This window comes from Portunus trituberculatus, chromosome 38 (genome assembly GCF_017591435.1).
Source record: "Portunus trituberculatus isolate SZX2019 chromosome 38, ASM1759143v1, whole genome shotgun sequence".
Lineage (NCBI taxonomy): Eukaryota > Metazoa > Arthropoda > Malacostraca > Decapoda > Portunidae > Portunus > Portunus trituberculatus.
In genome coordinates, this window is record NC_059292.1 from 34,977,516 (window position 1) to 34,999,042 (window position 21,527).

Below are 21,527 nucleotides of genomic sequence, written 5' to 3' on the forward strand. Positions count from 1 at the left end.
CTGAGTGAGATACGCATGCATGTAATGAGCAATTTTGCTACCAAAGAAGTAAGGGTTTATCAGTGTGTCCTAACTGATTTTAAAACTCTTTGGCAATTCTCCAAATAACTTCACTAGTGCTTTACGAGTATTACTTGCCTGTATAAAGACTTGCATACTTTTGTTAAGCAAGATCAATTTCATGCTGTAAAAACAGCTTCATTGTTTTACGCTTTTAGTATATTGTTTAACTTTAAACATGAAATTGCATGAATTATAGAATATCTACTACAAACATGCACTGTTCTTTGAGGCAAAGCCATCCTTGTGAGCACCATACATGGATATACTGTATAGTGGGCAGGGAAAGAGATTAGGCTATCGGTGAGGACGGATGATTCTCAGTGTGGGTTTTTAATCTTGCTTTGCATACACTCAGGTTTGGCACCACATCTAAGAAAGTTACACTCTCACATCCAAGGGCATAACATGTGCATGTGTATTCATGACTTGGCCAGATCTTGTCTGTTGGACAATTTTGTAATTCAGGTGTACATAATATATAAAAACTTTTGTTTTAGTTTAAAAAAAAAATTGTGTGTGTGTGTGTGTGTGTGTGTGTGTGTGTGTGTGTGTGTATATATATATATATATATATATATATATATATATATATATATATATATATATATATATATATATATATATATATATATATATATATATATATATATATATCAGAAAAAATGCCAGGATTTTGATCTCCATTTATTCAAAAACTAATAATGACAAAAGAACAAACTGTAGTGCTATCAAAAGCCAACTTGATGGCAATTTATCCCTTGTCTAAGTGAACTTCTTGAAGTTCATGTTTTCAATATGAGTGCCGTGTGGGTTGAAGCATGCTTTAAGGCGTACACAGAAATTCTCACCAACTTTCTGGCATGTCCTCCTGATTTTTGGTTCTGGGGAGCTGCCAAGGCTGAAGTCTATGCCAACAAACCATCAACACTCACTGAATTAAAGCAAAATGTGGAGGCATACACAACCAGTGTGACCCAAGAGACATGCCAAAAGTTGGTGAGAATTTCTGTGTATGCCTTAAAGCATGCTTCAACCCACGCGGCACTCATATTGAAAACATGAACCTCAAGAAGTTCACTTAGACAAGGGATAAATTGCCATCAAGTTTGCTTTTGATAGCACTACAGTTTGTTCTTTTGTCATTATTAGTTTTTGAATAAATGGAGATCAAAATCCTGGCATTTTTTCTGAAACACCCTGTATATATGAAATTATATAGTAATTCGGTGTAATAGAACCTTGGTTCATGAATTTAATTAGCTTCAAAACTCTGTTTGTGAACCACAATTTTCACAAACTGAAAGTTTTCTGAATCAAAATAATGTAAACATAATTATTCTATTCTTTCCTCAGAAACACTGCATTTTTTGTTTCTATTTTTTTATATTTTTGGAGACATGGAATATAGAATAAAATTATGGTTCGAGCACACATTAGCTGGAAGTAAACATTGCAGCATACAAATCTGTATGCAGCAGGGACTGTTTTTACTGCTCATGCTCAGGACAACATATACTTTTTTTAATTGCATCTTGTGTCCCTTGTTTAAGTGCAAAGTCTCTAATTCAGGAAATTTTGTCAATCCCACATCTTATGAGCATGTCTGTGCAGGTGTGGTTTTCTAGAGTGTTCAGACTCCAGTATGCAAGGTTATATGAGACAGGATGGCACAGCATGTGCTGTCATGAGTACCATAATACTCCATACTTTATACAGACTTATATATGTATGCTCCAGCATTTCCCTCCAGCCAACATATGTTTGACGGAAAGCAAGAAGTTGTCTTTTCCTCAAAAATTATCTTTCTTGAAAGGCTAGAGATAGGAGGGAGGAGGAGTGGGATTCAGGTTCAACTCCCACAACCATGGCAGGTGGGGCCACAACACAGCTGAGTGGGAGAGTATGCTTGCTGGCAGAAAAAAATTTCAAAACGCTTCTGTGTTCGCACACTGAAACACCATTCATGAAATGATACAAAAATTGTTGAAAAATATGTTTATGGACCAATTAGTTAATAAACAAGAACATTCGTGAATTGAGGTTCCACAGTATAATGCAATATGAACTCTCATAGCATCTGTTAAAACTTTGATATTGTGAGAGAGAGAGAGAGAGAGAGAGAGAGAGAGAGAGAGAGAGAGAGAGAGAGAGAGAGAGAGAGAGAGAGAGAGAGAGAGAGAGAGAGAGAGAGAGAGAGAGAGAGAGAGATGGCAAAGAATAACTGTAATCTTTAGTGATGGAAGATTGTTGTCATACCACAAAACATTTCCCCAAAAAAAAAAAAAAAAAATAAATAAATAAATAAAAAAAAAATGCAGATGTTAATGGAAATTGAATGAGCTAAAAGTTATATGAAGGTGAACATAAAGGAGAAATCTATTCAACAATAAGGAGAGAGAGAGAGAGAGAGAGAGAGAGAGAGAGAGAGAGAGAGAGAGAGAGAGAGAGAGAGAGAGAGAGAGAGAGAGAGAGAGAGAGAGAGAGAGAGAGAGAGAGAGAGAGAGAGAAGCTAATTACCCATTACTGTCAGAACTTGCGAATCCAGAATCTTGTCCATTGCTCCTATGAGTCAACTCACCACACACCTATAAAGATGCTCGTCTTTGACAATTATTTAAAGGAAATATTCATATATATATATATATATATATATATATATATATATATATATATATATATATATATATATATATATATATCATGAATTCAAATATAATTTTCTAATTACAATGACGGTGGGCATAAATGCTAGGCCTATAATTCTGGGAACTTAGTTGTGATACACAGTATAAAACAATTCTAGTGCATTGAAAATTGAATTTGGTTTAGACATAATAGTAAATATTTACAAGGATAATATGTCCCATAAGCACATCGTGTCTACTTCTGAGGACAGCTCCAAGCCAGCAGCACATTCATAGACCTGTCACTCTTGGTATCAATCATTTCATGCTATATTTTGCCATACTATTCAACCACAGGTAAGCATTACACACACTTGAGGCTCTCCAGTGTGACCACTCTTAGCTAGCTGTATCTCCATTTCATACACCTGTACTTTGTCATTAATTATTTTCACACCATAGAGACAAATAGCCTGACACATTACTGCCACGACTACAATTCAAACTTTCATATGTACAATCTATAATAATTCACAATTGAATCCCAGTCTTGATGCCAATTTGTGGTGATTATTCACCACAAAGTTATGAAAAAAATACTAGATAGAGAATGACAATTAATTCTACATAGGAAGCCAACCTCTGCCAACATTCATGAATGGTATTGCATATAAAAGAAGGATCCTCACTACAGGTTAATGCATGACTGTAGTGATGAGAGCTGCAAAACCTCCAAAATTGATCTTGGGAACAGACAATCAATATGGTCCCAATGTTCAAGATGCTTTACTTTAAGCCTTCCTGCCTAGCTGGGGCACCTCTCATGACTGAAGACTTATCATGCCTTCAGTTTAATTTCCCAGTGTTTCTATGATTCTCAAATGAAGGGCATAACATGATTATTACTGGATGAAATGTATGTGGAATGTAATGATCTAGACAGATTGCTTTAGACTGATGGCAACAAACATATAAACCTGCTGGTGGCGAGTGCAGGCAGGGATTCAAGTCGCTCCTCAGACACAAACAGCCACATACTGTGCACTCTATGTAATGCATGTCAAGGGTAAAAATGATCAAATGTTACTGTACAAGGATCTAAAATATCTACCAGCAAGTATATTTCCATGTGAATCTTGAATAACTCATATTCAGTAATGCATTCCACCATCACTCTTTCACAATTACAGAATAATTTTTCCATCATAACAGTAAACACTATGTTGTGCTTTACTTCAAACATTTATCAAACTTACTCTAAGTGTGCACTTTCATTGTACACAAAAAATACCATGGCATGATTGTGTAACACCAGAAATCTGGAAGTAGCATTGTGAACATTACATTTGTAAAGTGCATCAACAATAAAATCATGTTTAATAATACTTGCACTTTTCACTGATATCAAATACACTGCAATATATCATGTAAATGTAAATGCATATGGACAGTGAGAGGAGTTTTCATAAAGTGCTTTTTGAGGCATCAGTATGTACCAAAATCAATATAATCTGCTTTCTTAAGCATCATGAAAAAACAATTATTAGTAATTTTTGCAAAGTCTGCTTCTGTTGCTAACTGAATAAATGATAATAAGTATAATACCTTCCCTCTTATGGATGTGAGTAAGTGTGGGTAGAATAGGATTTCTCAAGTAAAATGGTTATGCAGTACTTCATATTATTTCTGATTCAAGTTTCATGTAGAAATCCCATCTTTATTAATGCATTTGCTTCACATAAAATTTGACACCGGAATGTTTTCATATAAAAAAAAGATGGTGCAAAAATCAAAATATAGCCACATCAACTTGGTTTTGGAATGACTTCCAGTTTTATAGTTCACCTGATGTTGAAAACTATACATAAGTGTGTGTGTGTGTGTGTGTGTGTGTGTGTGTGTGTGTGTGTGTGTGTGTGTGTGTGTGTGTGTATGTGCAAATATACACACATACACATTCTTGCATCTGTTCTTCCCCAGCACATACAAACATAACACCTTTAGTTTTCAAATCTTTTTTAAGTAATGGGTTCATATGTTAATCATGAAAAATGGATAGATAATTTATATGAACTTTTGACAATCATGTTAACAAACCATGAATATAAACATCATAATTATAGTATCATACAACATCACCATAAAGCATTCCAACAAAGTATGAGGTCATACTACTGCAGATATCAGGTAAATAGATTGAGGTGCACTTGCAATCAATTTTCAACATTAACATTTTGTAGAATCATGGAAACATTACCTCACACACAAGTAAGGTAAGTCCTTCCTCAAGAATGGGGTCCTTGTTTAGAGATCTTTTGCATCATGTAAAATTTGTTTGGCAGGATTTCATACGTCACAAGAATTCACCTGAAACAGATGGAAACATAACATAGTAATCTTAAAAAAAAAAAAAAAAAAAAAAAAAATTTACACTTCCTTAAATGCTCTCTCTCTCTCTCTCTCTCTCTCTCTCTCTCTCTCTCACATTGTGAATCCATGTCATATTAGGCTAAATCTGACATTTTGCACTTGTGAAATCACAAATTTTGTGATTGGCAAATGTGTGTCTAGTGAGTATGAAATGTGCTAGAATATAAAACTCTTTTGAACACTTGATTTGTTAACTATAGGTCATTAATCGTGGGAATACAAAATTATCCTCTGAAATGGATTACAAAAGTCAAGCATTATTCTAAGGGAACCTAGAAGCCCTGATTGTCATTATAAGAACATGACTTTTGACATCAAACCTAATTGGAGTCAGAGAATGACATTAGGAAGGAAACCTTTTCATCCAAACACTAGAAACTTTTCAATGGTGTATGGAGAAACAATTATACTACATAAAATGATGAACAGTGATTTAACACAATCATATATGCTTGTCAACTTAAGTATTTAGCCTTTTGAAGATTTCAGTTGTTATTCAGATGTACTCACCTTCAACTTCATTCTGAGATGGACTGTACCGAAACTGTGGGTTAAATTTCTGGTTTGTAGCAACGTACTGAGTGGTGAGTTGACTTTGAACTATCCTCTGAGGTGAGGCAGTGCAATGTCTGTAGTAAGCATCAGGCTGGTCTGGAATATTTCTGCTTTCTGTGGGGAACACACAAAGGTAAAGGTATTCTTTGATTACTGGTAGTGTTAAATGCTTGCCTACACACACAAGAAAAAGAGAAAGGTGACTATCACAGTTTCCATCATTGCTAATACCTCTGATGCCTCCTCCAAAAAACTTTGTTGTTCTTTCATGCCTTTAGGAAGGGAAAAATGAGTTTGCTTACTTGAGTATGGGTTGGCAGTGTTCAAGTGGAGACTAGCATCGCACTGCAGAGCTTGGCCACTCTCAGTCAAGTTTTGGGGGCTGTACATCTCTGGGTTTTCTGTTGAAAATAAATGATCAAGTATTCTATGAGCAAATTGCAATATAGACATAGTGAATTAACAATTCTAGGAATAATAACTACAAAGACAAGATATCATACATATTGAGGATTTCTCAAAATAAATTATACTGAGTGTGACAAACTCAACAGGGATTGAAAAGAATTAATCTCCCATTGCTCTTCTCATATTGTTTAATCTTAGGGAGATACTATCTCTTCTGTGGCACAAAGGAAACACATATATACATATAAACCTCATCTGGCTTACCACCCACAAGATTGTATCACAAGTACCAGTACTACGTGAGACCAGCAAAGATGCATTTAGTTACTAAACAACCAGTTCTCTAGAGCACAAGAAGTAATATAATGTATGGTAAGTGGTAGAAGTTCCACTTCCTTATACCACATGCATGCCCACACACACATATCAGACAAATATATAAATAGTGTACAAAACTTTTTCCTTACTTGAAGCCATTGAGGAGTGCAAAGGAACATCACCACTTCTTGACTGCCAATTATTCACAGAGCTATTGTTTTCAGGTATCTGATTACTCAGCTGTCCCTGCATTCTGCCACACAAGTTTGGTGATCTGACATTGAAATTGTGTTTGGCATTGGCAGCTGGGACAGAGGACTGAGAATGGTAATGCTGTGGTGTTCGTTGTTGTTGTTGTTGCTGTTGATGATGTTTTTGTTGCTGTTGCTGTTGATGCTGCTGTTGTTGAAGTAATTGCTGCTGTTGAAAATATTGCTGTTGTTGCAATTGTTGTTGTAGCTGCTGCTGTTGTAGTTGTTGAAGCTGTTGCTGTTGTAGCTGCTGCTGCTGTTGTTGTTGTTGTTGTTGCTGCTGCTGTTGTGGTTGTTGTTGTTGCTGCTGCTGTGGTTGTTGTTGTTGTTGTTGCTGCTGCTGCTGCTGCTGAAGTAATAGTTGCTGGTGGTGCTGTTGCTGCTGGCCTTGATGTTGCTGGTAATGGCATCGGTTCCTGCTGCTCATCGTGGAGTTTGGAGAATGCTGAGCGAGGATATTATGATGCTGACGTGCTGTCCCACACTGGTTCATGGAGCTGGTAGAGCCATCACACTCTACCTGCTGAATGTTCTGGCAGCCAGGAGATACAGCAGGAGAAGAAAGAACAGCAGGAGAGAGGCTAATATTGTCTCTACATTCTTGAGGACTTGTATAAGGACTGTGACCATTGTCTTCAGTATTTTCACTGAGGAGCACATCATCACTTACAGAAATGAAGGGATAAGTACCACCAGGAGACCCACTGGGTTCACTTTTGCTTGTAAAACTGCCCCCTGGAGAGGCCATCTCCAGAGTTATGCTATTTTGTGGATTTCTTGGCTTTTTTCTGGTATTTACATCATCTTCTAATGCAGGACTGTAGTTTGGTGTAGAAAAACCTGGACTTGAATTAACTTGGTCACTATTTCTTGGAGAAAACTCTTCATTCTTTAGGTTTGCTGCTGAGATGATATTGCCATCAACAGAAAAATTATTAACTCCTGGAATGAATTCATCTGTACGAGGACTGATGCCTCCAGCTGCAGTACATTGCAGTACATTGGGACTCTTATTTTGTTGATAGATATCAATGCTGTGACCTTTGGCAAGTGTTTGGTCTGTGTAATTGGTAGTATTGTACTGATCACTGGGAGCTAAGTAACAGTTATTGCTCCCATGCTGTGAATTATAAGGTGAGTGAACTTGCACTTGAGGGGATGCAGCTGGAGTTAGCTGCCCCTCATTCTTTATTGATTTCTGTTGAAAATGTTCCCTATCAAAACTGAAGTTTTCAGTTACAACAGTACTAAAGTCAATTCCTGAAGAAGTCTGTTTATAAGAAGAATTGTACCAGCTGCTGTTGGGTGATGCTTCCCTCACAATCTCTTGGCTCTCAGGAGGACTCATGGTGCACTGCTTCACTGAGGAATCAAGTCTTTCTACACTACATAATTTTTTTGCTTTGCTCTGGTATGGACTAGGGTCACTTCTTCTTTCTTTGAAGTTGTTCACAATATCTGGCGAGGTTCCACAGTTCGGTTTTGGTGGTTCCGGTGAGTCTAGTTCTGTAATTTTAGCTCTGTTTTCCCTTTCTTTCATTTCATTCATTTGAAAAGTGGCACACAAATTCTGCAGAGCATCAGGAGTCAGCATTGGCATCACATCTTTGAGAAGTTCTTGTGGAAACTGAAAAGAGAAACTCATTGATGTTACCATTTGTTACACTGAGAATGCTGAAAAGTTAGGTATCTACTCTGACAAACCAAATAATGAATAGAGGAGAGATAATATGATAAGATGCACGATTGCTTATATGAGTAACATGAAAGTAGTGGAAGTGATACACCTAACAGACCATAAACATTCAGATAGAGGATAAATTCTCTTGTGATGAACAGATTGGATTACAGTTGTACTTTTGTTTAATGTTACAACTAATGGCACATGTTATACTCTTGATTATTACAATGTACCAAAACCTTATCAAAGGAACAAGGTTATAGAATCTGAACCCTTGACAATACTGTAAAGAAGCCAAGTTAATTCCCACAATATACACTTGCTGTACTGGTTTGTTTAACCATTTACTTTTGAACAGGCACCTCACCCACCTCTTACTTTTTCTTAGAGAGAAACACTTCTAGATCATGGGAAATAAAGTGAAATGATCTGCAGGTGAAAACAATGCACAACAGGAATATCCAGGTGTTCAAAAGTAAGCTGGATGAATGAACATTAAGACATCACAACTGTTTAACTGCTTAGCAAGTTACCTTTATAGATGGTGATAAACTTAAGCAAAGCAGGATGTGAAATATAAGGGCAAATAAATAGCTATTTAGATGAGTCAAATGCAATATATACAGTGATTCACTAGCATACTCCATGAAGCCATTTCAGTGTTTACATCAATAGGCAAAGAATTCATTGAATTTCTTATGCAAATATTAATTATTTGCTTGCTGAGACTCACCGTGTTAGAGATGGACTTCAAGTGTTCATCGCAGTCCTGTGAGCTTATTATTGGCAAAAGCTTTCGTTTCTGATTCTTTATTTCCTCATCAGCTTCTGTAACACTAAGGGAGAAAGGTTACGTCAAACTTGGTGACATAACAGATATGGAATTTTTTTCATGTCAGTATCATAAAAAGAGAATTACTACTGATGTTCATGGAATACTTTTATGGGCATTAATAATGATCTCTTTTTACAAAGCCAATTACTGTTGTATTCATGCTTTATCAATATTCAGAGGTTTGTGTAAGACTATTCACATGAACACACAGAAAAAAAAAACAATAGGCAAATATTATCTTTTAAATAAAAACATTAAAAATAAGGAAAGCTCCGAAAGGCCAAGATGATTGTGGGCTATGTAGCAGTCCCTGTATAATACATAGTTATATCTTTCCACCTATCATACTCAACCATTATTTTATCCAACTTTCATTTAAAGATATCTAAAAAATCATCATTAATGCCCTGATTACTGAGTCTATTCCATTCATACTACTCTGTTTTTCTATGCTGCAAAACTATTGAAGAGACTGCAGTATAATAGCATGTTTAAAATTTAACAAGTGATAGTGGGAAAAATGATCTGGGAGTGAGAGAATTAGAAAAGTTTCTCCCACAGTAGTCATACGTAGTATCATTCTTACTTTACGACAGTGTTGATACAGACAAAAGACTCTACTTGTCCAGTCTGCTTGTCCACCTCCAGGTATCCTCTACTCCTTAAAGTGACGAGAGATCCATCACAACACTTTAGTCTGTAGGACACAACACCTTGGCCTTGAGTGCTGGAGAACACTGTGTGAAGAGAGAATTGTTAGTTATAGAGTGTTACCATTTGCATACTCTCCCATTCACACACACACACACACACACACACACACACACACACACACACACACACACACACACACACTATAAAATTACATAAAGAAAGAAGAACTGGATATTGTATATCTGGCTGAAACAAAATTGAATGAGGCAATCAAAATAGACATAGGTAATAGATATAACATATGAGGAAAGACAGAGGGGGTAAAGGAGGAGGAGGAGTTATGATAATGTTAAGGAAAGAGTTGGTGGTAAACCAAGTGGAATATGGGGAAGGAAAAGCAGAAGTACTGTATATTAAGATGCATATTAATAAAAATGAGATAACAATCATTGGAACATATGTGCCACCAAAAACAAATTCATGGACCAATCAAGAATATAAAGACATGATAGAAGACACAATAAGGAGTCTAACGAGAGTCATTAAAGAAAGGAGAAAAGTGTTATTAGTAGGAGACTTCAACTGTAAAGAAGTGGACTGGGAAAATTATGAAAGTGGTATGGGGGAAGAAGCCTGGGGAGAAAGATTCCTGAACCTAATGATAGACAATATGATGGACCAGAGAGTAAAGGAAAGCACAAGATTCAGAGGAAACGACGAGCCGGCGAGTTTGGACCTGATTTTTACAAGGGGTATACAAATAAACGATGATATAAGATTTAAGTGCCCATTGGGAAAGAGTGACCATGTAATTTAGAAAATGGATATAGAAGAGGGAAAAGAAGATAGAGACGAATCATACAAAGAAAACCAACTAAATTACAGAAAGGCTGATATTGAGAATCTCAAGAATTATTTCAAATACGTTAACTGGGAGGAGATGGAAAACACTGAGAGGGTGCAGAAGATATATAACTTATTTTTTTAAATATACAGAACAGGAGTCAGGGAATATGTCCCAAAATATAGACCTAAAGAAGAAGGAAAAAAGAGATTGTTTAATGCAGGGTGTGTCAGGGCAAAGGAGAAAAGAGATGGAGCATGGAAAAGGTAGAGGAGAAATAGAAATGCAGTAAATAAGGAAAACTTCAAGACAGCGAGAAATGAATATGTTAAAGTGAGGAAGGAAGAGGAGAGGAACTATGAAAGGGACATTGTTGAAAAATGCAAAGAGCAACCAAAATTGTTCTACAGATTCATCAATGGAAAAATAAGACAAAAATAAAAAAAAATGAAAGGTTAAAAGGAGAGAATGGGATAGTGGAAGATCCAAAAAGTATGGCAGAACTGTTAAATTGTAAATTTCAAGAGGTCTTTACTAAGGAGTCCAAATTTGAAAGGCCACAGGGTAATAGAGAGACCATCTATATGAAAGAGATTAAAGTAACCAAGCTTGAAATACAGGAGTTAATGAAGGAACTGGATGAAGAAAGGGCAATGGGACCGGATGAAGTCTCAGGCAAAATACTAAAAGAATGTAGGGAAGAACTAGCAAGTCCTATATATAACATCATAAAATGCTCAATAGAAAATGGGACAATACCAGTAAAGAATGGACCAAGTGGATAATGAGAAACTGCTCCTGAGAGAAGAATATGACAGTCAAAGCACAAGATCACATAGTAAAATGCTGAGGAAAGGAAGATGTGTAAGAGATATAAAAAAATAAAGTTTCCCGCAAAGATGTGAAGAAGTGGTGACAGCAACGAGTGTGCATAGTTGTATAGAAAAATTGGATAAGTGTAGATATGGAGACGGGGCCACACGAGCTTTTACGTAAAAGCCCAGACCCTGTAAAACTACAACTAGGTAAAATAAAAAAGTAGATGTAATTCAATGTGGACAAAAGCCATGTCATGGAAATGGGAAAGAGTGAAAGACAACCAATGGGAGTCTACAAGATGGGAGATGGAGTAGAACTGGAGAAAGTAAAAAAAGAAAAGGATTTGGGAAGAAAATAATCAACTGGTAAGCCATATAGATAAAATCTTCAGAGAGACATATAATTTGCTAAGGAATATTGAATTAGCATTTCACTACATGGACAAAGAAATGATGAAGAAATTGATAAGTATTATAATAAGACCCAGATTGGAATATGCAGGAGTAGTGTGGACCCCCCATAAAAAGAAACACATAAAGAAGCTGGAGAGACTTAAAAAAATGGCTACAAGAATGGTTCCAGAATTTGAAGGGATGACATATGAGGAGAGACTAAAGACTATGGATCTACCAACCCTGGAACAGAGAAGAGAGAGAGGGAATCTGATACAAGTTTATAAATTGATTAACAGAATGGATAAAGTGGATAATGAGAAACTAATCCTGAGAGAAAAATATGACATTAGAAGCACAAGATCACATAGTAAGAAACTGAGGATGGGAAGATGTCTGAGAGATGTTAAAAAATTTAGTTTCCCGCAGAGATGTGTTGAGACTTGGAACAGTTTGAGTGAGGAAGTGGTGTCAGCAAAGAGTGTACATAGTTTTAAAGAAAAATTGAATAAGTGTAGATATGGAGACGGGGCCACACGAGCATAAAGCCCAGGCCTTGTAAAACTACAACTAGGTAAATACACACACAAATTGAGAAAAAGAACACAAATGGCAGGGATGATACACTTACTCAGCTTTTGTGCAACAATGGACCACACTCTATCATCAGGGTGCATGTAGGAAAACGCTGATTTCCCGATGACATCTGACGGCATTAACCCTGTGACAAACGAAATTCTGAAAAATCAAAGAAAGACAACTTGGTCAAGCTTAAACATATGTCAGGGCAACATCCCTTCATGGAAGTAAATGATACAAAAGATTACAATAGATATATTACAAAAAAATCTAATGTACAGTACAAACTTTTCCATTACTTCATAACTCACCTGTGATCCGTGTAAATGATGTTTCCAGTCAGACCGTGGCGGGTGATGTACTCATCCAGCGTGGACTCAACCAGGGAGAGCTCAGTAATAGGCCGGTCCTTGACAACCCTCACAAAGCTGACAAGGATGTGAGTTCCAAACCTGTTGACTGATGCCTTCAGAGATTGGGTGTCTGACTCTCCATCTGAGTCACAGTTCTCATCAGTATCTGCAAAAATTAATGTCTTCATTAAAATGTTTTAAACTACAATTCATGACTCAATGACAACAAAATATGTATGTATATGTAAATGAAACTTTCCAAAATTACAGAATAATCATCAATGCCAATAGTTTATTTCTAATGACAGATTTCTAATATAAGCAATAATTTTTCATAAAAACTTTTATTCACACAGCACTCAGGTATAAGATATTTATCACTACTTGATCTTGCCCCAAGAGATACCACTCAGCAATAATAATATATAAATGGTGAGGTGAGTGCATTTCAACATTTTTTTCATACAGCCCTCTCAAGTCTGGCATACTCATTACTGTTTGATCTTGGTCTAAGGCACAACTGTGAACATTCATTAATAATGAGATCAAGATTTTCAAAACTTTTATTCACACACCACTCAAATACAGCACACTCACCACTGTTTGACCTTGCTCCAGGAGACACCACTGATGTGGATGGTGAGGCAGGAATAGTGCTGGTTAAGGCAGGAATGGGCTTGAGCTGCCCTACAACGTGAATGATTTCATAGCGGCCAGGTTCATTGCGGGTCAGAGCCTTCTCCATCATGCGGCAAAAGAAGGATACTCTACCGCTGCCTGCAGTGAAAGGACATCTTTAAGTAATCTATCTGTTTATCTATGTACCTGGCCAGCAATCCCACATGAGGTGGCCCAGACAATGCATCACAGACTCACACACCATTCACACTCTTAGCCCCATGGATAAGACAATAATCATTTTACATATCGAGAGAGAGAGAGAGAGAGAGAGAGAGAGAGAGAGAGAGAGAGAGAGAGAGAGAGAGAGAGAGAGAGAGAGAGAGAGAGAGAGAGAGAGAGAGAGAGAGAGAGAGAGAGAGAGAGAGAGAGAGAGAGAGAGAGAGAGAGAGAGAGAGAGAGAGAGAGAGAGACTTACAAGGAAGAAATAGAACTACTTGAAATAACATTAATAGCATCCTTCAAAATCATAATAGTATATGTAGATTTGTATGGCAACATTTTATAAATTCTTGACTACACTTGCAGGTAAAAGAGAAGACAGAGAATGAATAAGAATATAAGATGCACGTGGGGAACAAGAAGAGGAAGGCTACCCGGAAGAAGGACAAAGGCTATCATCATCCCAGATTAAAAGGCAGAATGGTAGCAGGAAATGAATGAGGAAACTCAGAAAATATGTCTTTTTGGTAGAGTTGCAAAAGTCTATAGAATACTGGGTGAAAGGGTGGAAGACATCAAAGTGAGAGTGGATTAGCAGAGAACAGAGAGGGTTTGGAAAGAGGAAGGGATGTGTAGCTATGTAGGCCATATTTTTTTCTCAGAATGGCAGTTGGAAAATATAAAAAAGAAAGTAACGAGAGAGAGAGAGAGAGAGAGAGAGAGAGAGAGAGAGAGAGAGAGAGAGAGAGAGAGAGAGAGAGAGAGAGAGAGAGAGAGAGAGAGAGAGAGAGAGAGAGAGAGAGAGAGAACATGCATAACAAAATCAAATAGGCAGCAGTGTGAGGATGCAATGAGGATATGTATTGTGAAACTTGAAATAAAGTGCTGTACAAAGGAAGAATGAAAGAATAAAAAAAGAATGAATGAAAGAAAGAAAGAAATTTGATTTATAATACCTGACTATTTCTTGAGTAGATTAACATATGAGTATGACAACACTGGTGAGGGAATGTGAGAGAAAGAAAGGAGGAAGAAATGCAAGGATAAGAATTAATGAAGACTTGTGCTGCCTTCATTATCTCTGCAGTCCTCAGAAAGAGGCATCAGTATTTTTATTTATTTATTTTCTTTATGTTATGGCCTATAGCACCTGTAGGCATACCTGAAGAATATATGTGGGAAGTGCTGTTCACCTTCCGCCCATTAATGGTGCAGGCAATTTTATTTATAGTGGTACCCATATTAGGGCCCATATCACCGCCTAAGTGCATCTTTGGTGTAACCACCTAGACCCTGGGTATCATGGTGACATGTAGGTAACTTTAAATCACTTGGCAAATGGCACAGTTTCAAAGCAGTACGTGGTGGGATTCAAACTTACACGTGGACGTCTGCCCAATACCACACTCACCACCTTTTCCACTATGCCATTGCCTCCCTTATATGTGTCTGTATTTTCAGCCATTCCATCACCTTATCTCAAATGCACTTACTACTGACAAAAGGTTATGATATAAGTTATTATAATTTTTAAGGGGATGTTCATAGGTTTAGTGATAGTTCAACAAGGATTTGACACCAATGATAGACAAAACATACTCATGAAAACCTGCCTTGTAATCTCTATGGTTTTTGAGAACAAAACATTTATGAATACAACCCATACATAGACAGAGACAGATGGTCACCTTTGGTTCCAAGATTCTGCTGGAATATTTCATGATCATCTAGATGGATCACATTGTAGATACTCTGGCCAAGCAAATCCACCTGAGAAGCAAATAAGTATGTATAAGAACATGATTATCCTCATCTAGATATTAAACTTACTCCCAGTCAGAGAAAGACATTCATGGGAGGAAATCTTTTGCTCTCAACGTACAAAAATGTCAAACCACATAAAGGATAAGAAAAAGATTAAAAGAGGTGATGATGATTTTAACAATGATGTAGTGATGTTGATAAAAACATATTAAACTGTCCAGCTCTATGAAGGAAAGTAAGGAGTTTATGCAAAATGATAATGATATCTTTCATAGCTGTGGAGTCAGTATTCAAAACAACCATCTCTGACTTTGACTCCTTCATTTCTGGCACATATCCTGCTTGTTTCACAAGTGACACAACTGTAAGAAACTTTAATACACATTCTTATCTTTTGCATTAGCTGATAAGATCAGAAAATATCAAACACTTTTTTATCTCACCATAACCCCATACATTCTTACCTTAAGTATTATCAGGAATATACTCTGAATACCACAATCAATCATAATCTAGTTCAATTTTTCTTAAGGGGCTGGACTGGTGGATCTTCCTACACATTTTTTGTTGTGCTTGATCAGTGCCCCTCATGCATATATTCCAAAGAAAGAAAAAAAAATAGTGTGCGAAAGGTGCTTGCATACACCACTCACCTGACTGTGGCCCAAGAACTGCTCAATGGCCTCAGTGACGTAAATAATTTTGCCAGTAGAGGTGACCACCAGCAAGAAGCCCCCCACAGCCTGTAGGAATAAGTTACCATTGCTTAACCCTCCTACTGCTTTGGTCATGCCTTGTTAACATTCACATCACAGTAATAAATAGCTTGCTCAGACACAGACTACAAAACTGTTTACAGATACTTTTCTACAAAGTGGTTAATTATTCGCCCATGTATGTATTCAACTTCCAAGGTAATACATATATTTGCACTGCTGCTGAAATACCACAGTTTTGAAATAAGTTCACTTCAATTCTAAGCTTGTGAAATACTGAGTCAGATTAAAAGATTAATTACTATCAGATATGTTGAGCAATCAATTTCCATCTGTGTCACCAAATCCTGCCAGGTAATATTTTAGATGTGAAGACTTGGACCATCAATATTGTAGTAAGAGTTTATGTATATTGTATATACTTGTGAGTGTGTGTATTTACCTAGTTGTAGTTTTACAGGGCCTGGGCTTTACACTCGTGTGGCCCTGTCTCCATATCTGCACTTATCCAATTTTTCTTTAAAGCTATGCACACTCTTTGCTGACACCACTTCCTCACTCAAACTGTTCCAAGTCTCAACACATCTTTGCGAGAAACTATATTTTCTAACATCTCTCAGACATCTTCCCTTCCTCAGTTTTTTACTATGCGATCTTGTGCTTCTAATGTCATATTCTTCTCTCAGAATCAATTTCTCATTATCCACTTGATCCATTCCATTAATCAATTTATAAACTTATATCAGATCCCCTCTCTCCCTTCTCTGTTCCAGGTGTGTGTGTGTGTGTTTCACTGTTTGATCTGCTGCAATCTCTGACGAGACAGCCAGACGTTACCCTACGGAACGAGCTCAGAGCTCATTATTTCCGATCTTCGGATAGGCCTGAGACCAGGCACACACCACACACTGGGACAACAAGGTCACAACTCCTCGATTTACATCCCATACCTACTCACTGCTAGGTGAACAGGGGCTACACGTGAAAGGAGACACACCCAAATATCTCCACCTGGCCGGGGAATCGAACCCCGGTCCTCTGGCTTGTGAAGTCAGCGCTCTAACCACTGAGCTACCGGGTGTGTGTGTGTGTGTGTGTGTGTGTGTGTGTGTGTGTGTGTGTGTGTGTGTGTGTGTGTGTGTAATTCACCTCGGTTGCCTGCTGGTCACCCAGCCAGTCTTCCCCATTACGGAGCGAGCTCAGAACTCATAGACCGATCTTCGGGTAGGACTGAGACCACATCAACACACAACACACACCAGGAAAGCGAGGCCACAACCCCTCGAGTTACATCCCGTACCTATTTACTGCTAGGTGAACAGGGGCCACACCTTAAGACGCTTGCCCATTTGCCTTGCCGCTTACCGGGATTCGAACCCGGGCCTCTCAATTGTGAATCGAGCGTGCTAACCACTACACTACGCGGTGTGTGTGTGTGTGTGTGTGTGTGATTCACCATGGTCGTCTGCCGGTCACCCAGCTAGTCTTTCCCATTACAGAGCGAGCTCAGAGCTCATAAACTAATCTTCGGGTAGGACTGAGACGACAACACACACCACACACTGAGAAAGCGAGGCCACAACCCCTCGAGTTACATCCTGTACTTATTTACTGCTAGGTGAACATGGGCTACACATTGCCCATTTGCCTCACCGCTTCCCAAGACTCGAACTCGGGCCCTCTCGATTGTGAGTCGAGCGTGCTAACCACTACACTACGCAGTGTGTGTGTGTGTACTTTTGTTTATATATATATATATATATATATATATATATATATATATATATATATATATATATATATATATATATACACACATATGTCTATTAATCTTATTTTTTAAAATACGCTGAAGAGCTAAACCTGCCTTACCTCTGCTAAGTTGTGCGCAATATTTCCTCCCAAGACTGGCGGCAGCTTTTCATCTCCATTTTCCTCTCCCATCAACACTGCAAGGGAACACTCAATGACAACTACACATGAATATGTAATTCCTTCAATCTATAGAACTCTCTGGTGTTTTTATTTTTCGTCCTTCGTATGACAGAAACTTTCAAATGACAAGTACCCATCAAGACATGTATCGATATGCAGGAAAATTTTTTGGTATCTTCTATAATTTATTCTTTGAGTAGTATGTACATTGAGTGGGCATCTTTGCTCTCATTTTTGTGCCCTTTATTTGACTCCATAATGTGCAATGAAAGAAGGAAAGGCCAGAACAGAAAACAAAAAATGTTACATACAGTCTTACTTGTAGTTATCATCTCTTTATAATATCAAATCAATCTTAGTTTTTTTTCTTATAATTCTTTAACATTTTATGTAAGAAATATCAAGCACCTATTAAATATTTTGTTTTCTCTCAAATATTATTTACTAACATGCTGAAAGCCTGTCAACACTTTTCAATAATAGGAAGCTTCAAGAAGCCTGTAGATGGACCAACATGTGGCAGTTACTGTATAAAATCCACACATACCTCTATCTACTTATCATCTATTTACTAACTCAACCAAAGTTCCCTATAGATCGTCTCCTGATGCCAGAGATAAGTACCCTAAGTGCTTCTTGTCTCTCCAGTAATAAGAACATATGGAAAGCTGCAAGAAACATGCAGCAATTACTGTATAAAATCCACACAAACTTATATCCACTTATCATCTACATTTATATGCTTATCTATAGCCTCATGTTGACTATGCATTAACTGATGACTGAGGGGCACTAGTTCCTCACGTTTATGCATGCAAATGTAGTTGGCAGCCAGTCTGAGGGTGGAGGTCTTGTCCAAGCGCTTACTGGAACCCGAGCATAGAGGCACAATCCCCGCCAGCTCATTGATGCAGCTGTTCAGTCTGTCCCGCCGCATCTTTTCTGCCATGTTCTCATCTCCCTCGAGGACCTGACGAAAGAACTTCAAGGTCAGATTTTGGTAATGTAAGTTAAAGTCAACACAAAGAGAGAGAGAGAGAGAGAGAGAGAGAGAGAGAGAGAGAGAGAGAGATTGGACATTCTAAGAATGAAGGTTTCCGAGAGAGATTGGACATTCTAAGAATGAAGGTTTCCAAAAGAGAACACTATTAATATCTGAAATACCTACTCTTCACTAACAAAGCCAGTCTGAAATGCATTTATCAAAAGTCTTGCATCACGCAATATAAAACAAAGAATAATGAAATGAGTAGATATTATGGAAGAGACATTTGCCTAGCTACTCTACTAACTTCCAGCCATTACTTTTGGGTAAGATAAATATGACAGATGCATTTTCAAATCGTTATCTACTGGAACTGTTAATTGGATCCAAACTAAAGTAACTTGGATCTCTGATGAAGACATTAATGTTGTTTCAATATTATTCGATACATAAATACATAAAGAAATACATTCAGCTGCCAATGGGCAAAAAACAAGGCACACAGCAACATCACATTAGATGAACACGCGAGAATTGAGTCACATTCCACCCAATACGTAACCAAAAGCTAACACTTGCAGCCCCAAGGGTATTTACGTCCACAGTACTGTAACAGTGCTAGGTAGATCTCGTTAGTAAGCGCCAGACAGATGGTAAGTTCTGGCTATGCTGGTTGTTATCTTCAGTGTCTACAGGGACTGCAAAGTGTGGGAATGCAAGAACCCGTCAGCCCGTTTCACGACTCCACGAGTTCTTGCAACTTCCTTTGTTTTCTTTTTCTGTGTGTGTGTGTGTGTGTGTGTGTGTGTGTGTGTGTGTGTGTGTGTGTGTGTGTGTGTGCTTTTTCTCGGTTTGTTCTTGTTACGAGTCGTCACACTGGATTATCTCCCGTCACTTATCTTTCTCCTCTGTACTTGAAATTTCTCATTGTTCTTCCCCTTGTCCTCTCTGGCAGCTCCATCTTCAGTATCCTCTTTTCAATATAAGTAGTATCTTCACCATAGTACGAATATCTTAGTAACTCCTAATCAATTCAGTGTCTTATTATAATCAACTTTTAACAGGCTGCACTGGAAATGACGAGGATTTTCCAGGGTGTTTTCAAAATCCTAATAATAGAACCTATGGAAACCTGACCAATCATTTGTGGCCTTTGCAGTCCATGTGTAGTCTGATGTCTATCTAAAAACGATAATAATATTTTGCTTACGAATATAGACCCTGCAAAATCCGTCAAGATCTCACAAGACCAACGAAATAAGTTAATTAATGAGCAGAGTGGATAAGTTACAGTTAATCGTACTTTTATAAAAAAAAAAAAAAAAAAACAACTGAACGCTATTGACTTCAATGAACATTGGACAAAACCAGCCAAAGGAGTGAGCGTGCAGGCTTCCCATTGTTACCACGGACGCCGCCTCGACTCGCTCCGTTTGCTGGATGTCGCGAAGCCACCACCAAGCCATCATGGCATCGGGCAACATGGAACGCATAACTCAATACCATCGCTCGCTCTCTCTCTCTCTCTCTCTCTCTCTCTCTCTCTCTCTCTCTCTCTCTCTCTCTCTCTCTCTCTCTGTCTGTCCAGAAAAATCCATTATTTGGAGACAAAAGACATTTGTGAGAACACAAGGGAAAGTTGAAAAAAAGAGACGTTTAAACGACATAAAAAAAAAATAGTGTAGTTGCTATTGGAATACAGATACCTTGAATGGAGTGGAGGAGGGGTGATAGGAAGGTACATTAATAGTGCATTAGCCCTTTTTTTTTTTATCATTGTAGTTTCTTTCAGCCGTGTAATCACTTCGTTCAGTTCAGCGGTCATCTTGTATGTGTTTGGGAGAGCCAGCAATGGTATCAGAAGGTGGGGGGCAGACCGCGAGGCTCGCTCCCTATACGATGGGCCTCAATTATGTAGTGGACGTCCTTTATTAACGTTCAGAGCAGTGTAAAAAATAGTAATAAAAATAATAAAAAGGTTTGGACAGACGCAGGAAAAAAGGTAAGGTAAATTCCATCTTTTCTAGAATACATAACTGTTTTTAGATTATTGAAAATATATCGAGAAAGATAGGGGATAAAATTGTTGGAAACAGAATATAAGGTTAATTCTGTCTTCTATAAATTGCATAATTATTTACGCGATAAAATATGTTTAAAAGTTTGGGATATTTTTTCCTTTTTTTTTTTTCTAACCAGTGCAAACACAATGTAAAAATGTTTGCACGAACAACACATAAGGAGTTAATAGGATAATTTCATATTTTCCAAGCTACAAAATATTCTAAGAGACCAATAAAGTATTAAAAAAAATTTTTGAGATAAAAATACTAAAATGTTTGGCAGGGCAAGACTCACTGCATTTTTCGCTGTTCACTCACAAGGTCACGCAGAATGGTGACGAGGTGGTGTTGCTCCCCTACCAAATGACAAGAGGCCCCACTGAGCACCCTAAGTCCGTATTGTATAGTCAAGGAGTAG

The 21,527-nt window shown here is 37.7% G+C and overlaps 1 protein-coding gene across 1 annotated transcript in view; it reads right to left on the reverse strand.

Annotated features, from left to right (window-relative positions):
* Positions 1 to 952: 952 nt before the first annotated feature.
* Positions 953 to 21,527, reverse strand: part of LOC123514698 (putative uncharacterized protein DDB_G0271606) — a 182,471-nt gene continuing 161,896 nt past the window's right edge. Inside the window, exons 2-14 of the mRNA XM_045272753.1 lie at positions 18,866 to 19,031; positions 17,999 to 18,075; positions 16,064 to 16,153; positions 15,335 to 15,416; positions 13,404 to 13,583; positions 12,765 to 12,972; positions 12,506 to 12,612; positions 9,752 to 9,902; positions 9,064 to 9,166; positions 6,548 to 8,276; positions 5,975 to 6,073; positions 5,628 to 5,786; positions 953 to 5,054 (exon numbers count right to left, since the gene is read on the reverse strand). Coding sequence (XP_045128688.1) covers positions 5,041 to 5,054; positions 5,628 to 5,786; positions 5,975 to 6,073; positions 6,548 to 8,276; positions 9,064 to 9,166; positions 9,752 to 9,902; positions 12,506 to 12,612; positions 12,765 to 12,972; positions 13,404 to 13,583; positions 15,335 to 15,416; positions 16,064 to 16,153; positions 17,999 to 18,075; positions 18,866 to 19,010 — 3,144 coding nt within the window. The 5' untranslated portion in view covers positions 19,011 to 19,031 and the 3' untranslated portion in view covers positions 953 to 5,040. The remainder of the gene's footprint in view (positions 5,055 to 5,627; positions 5,787 to 5,974; positions 6,074 to 6,547; positions 8,277 to 9,063; positions 9,167 to 9,751; positions 9,903 to 12,505; positions 12,613 to 12,764; positions 12,973 to 13,403; positions 13,584 to 15,334; positions 15,417 to 16,063; positions 16,154 to 17,998; positions 18,076 to 18,865; positions 19,032 to 21,527) is intronic.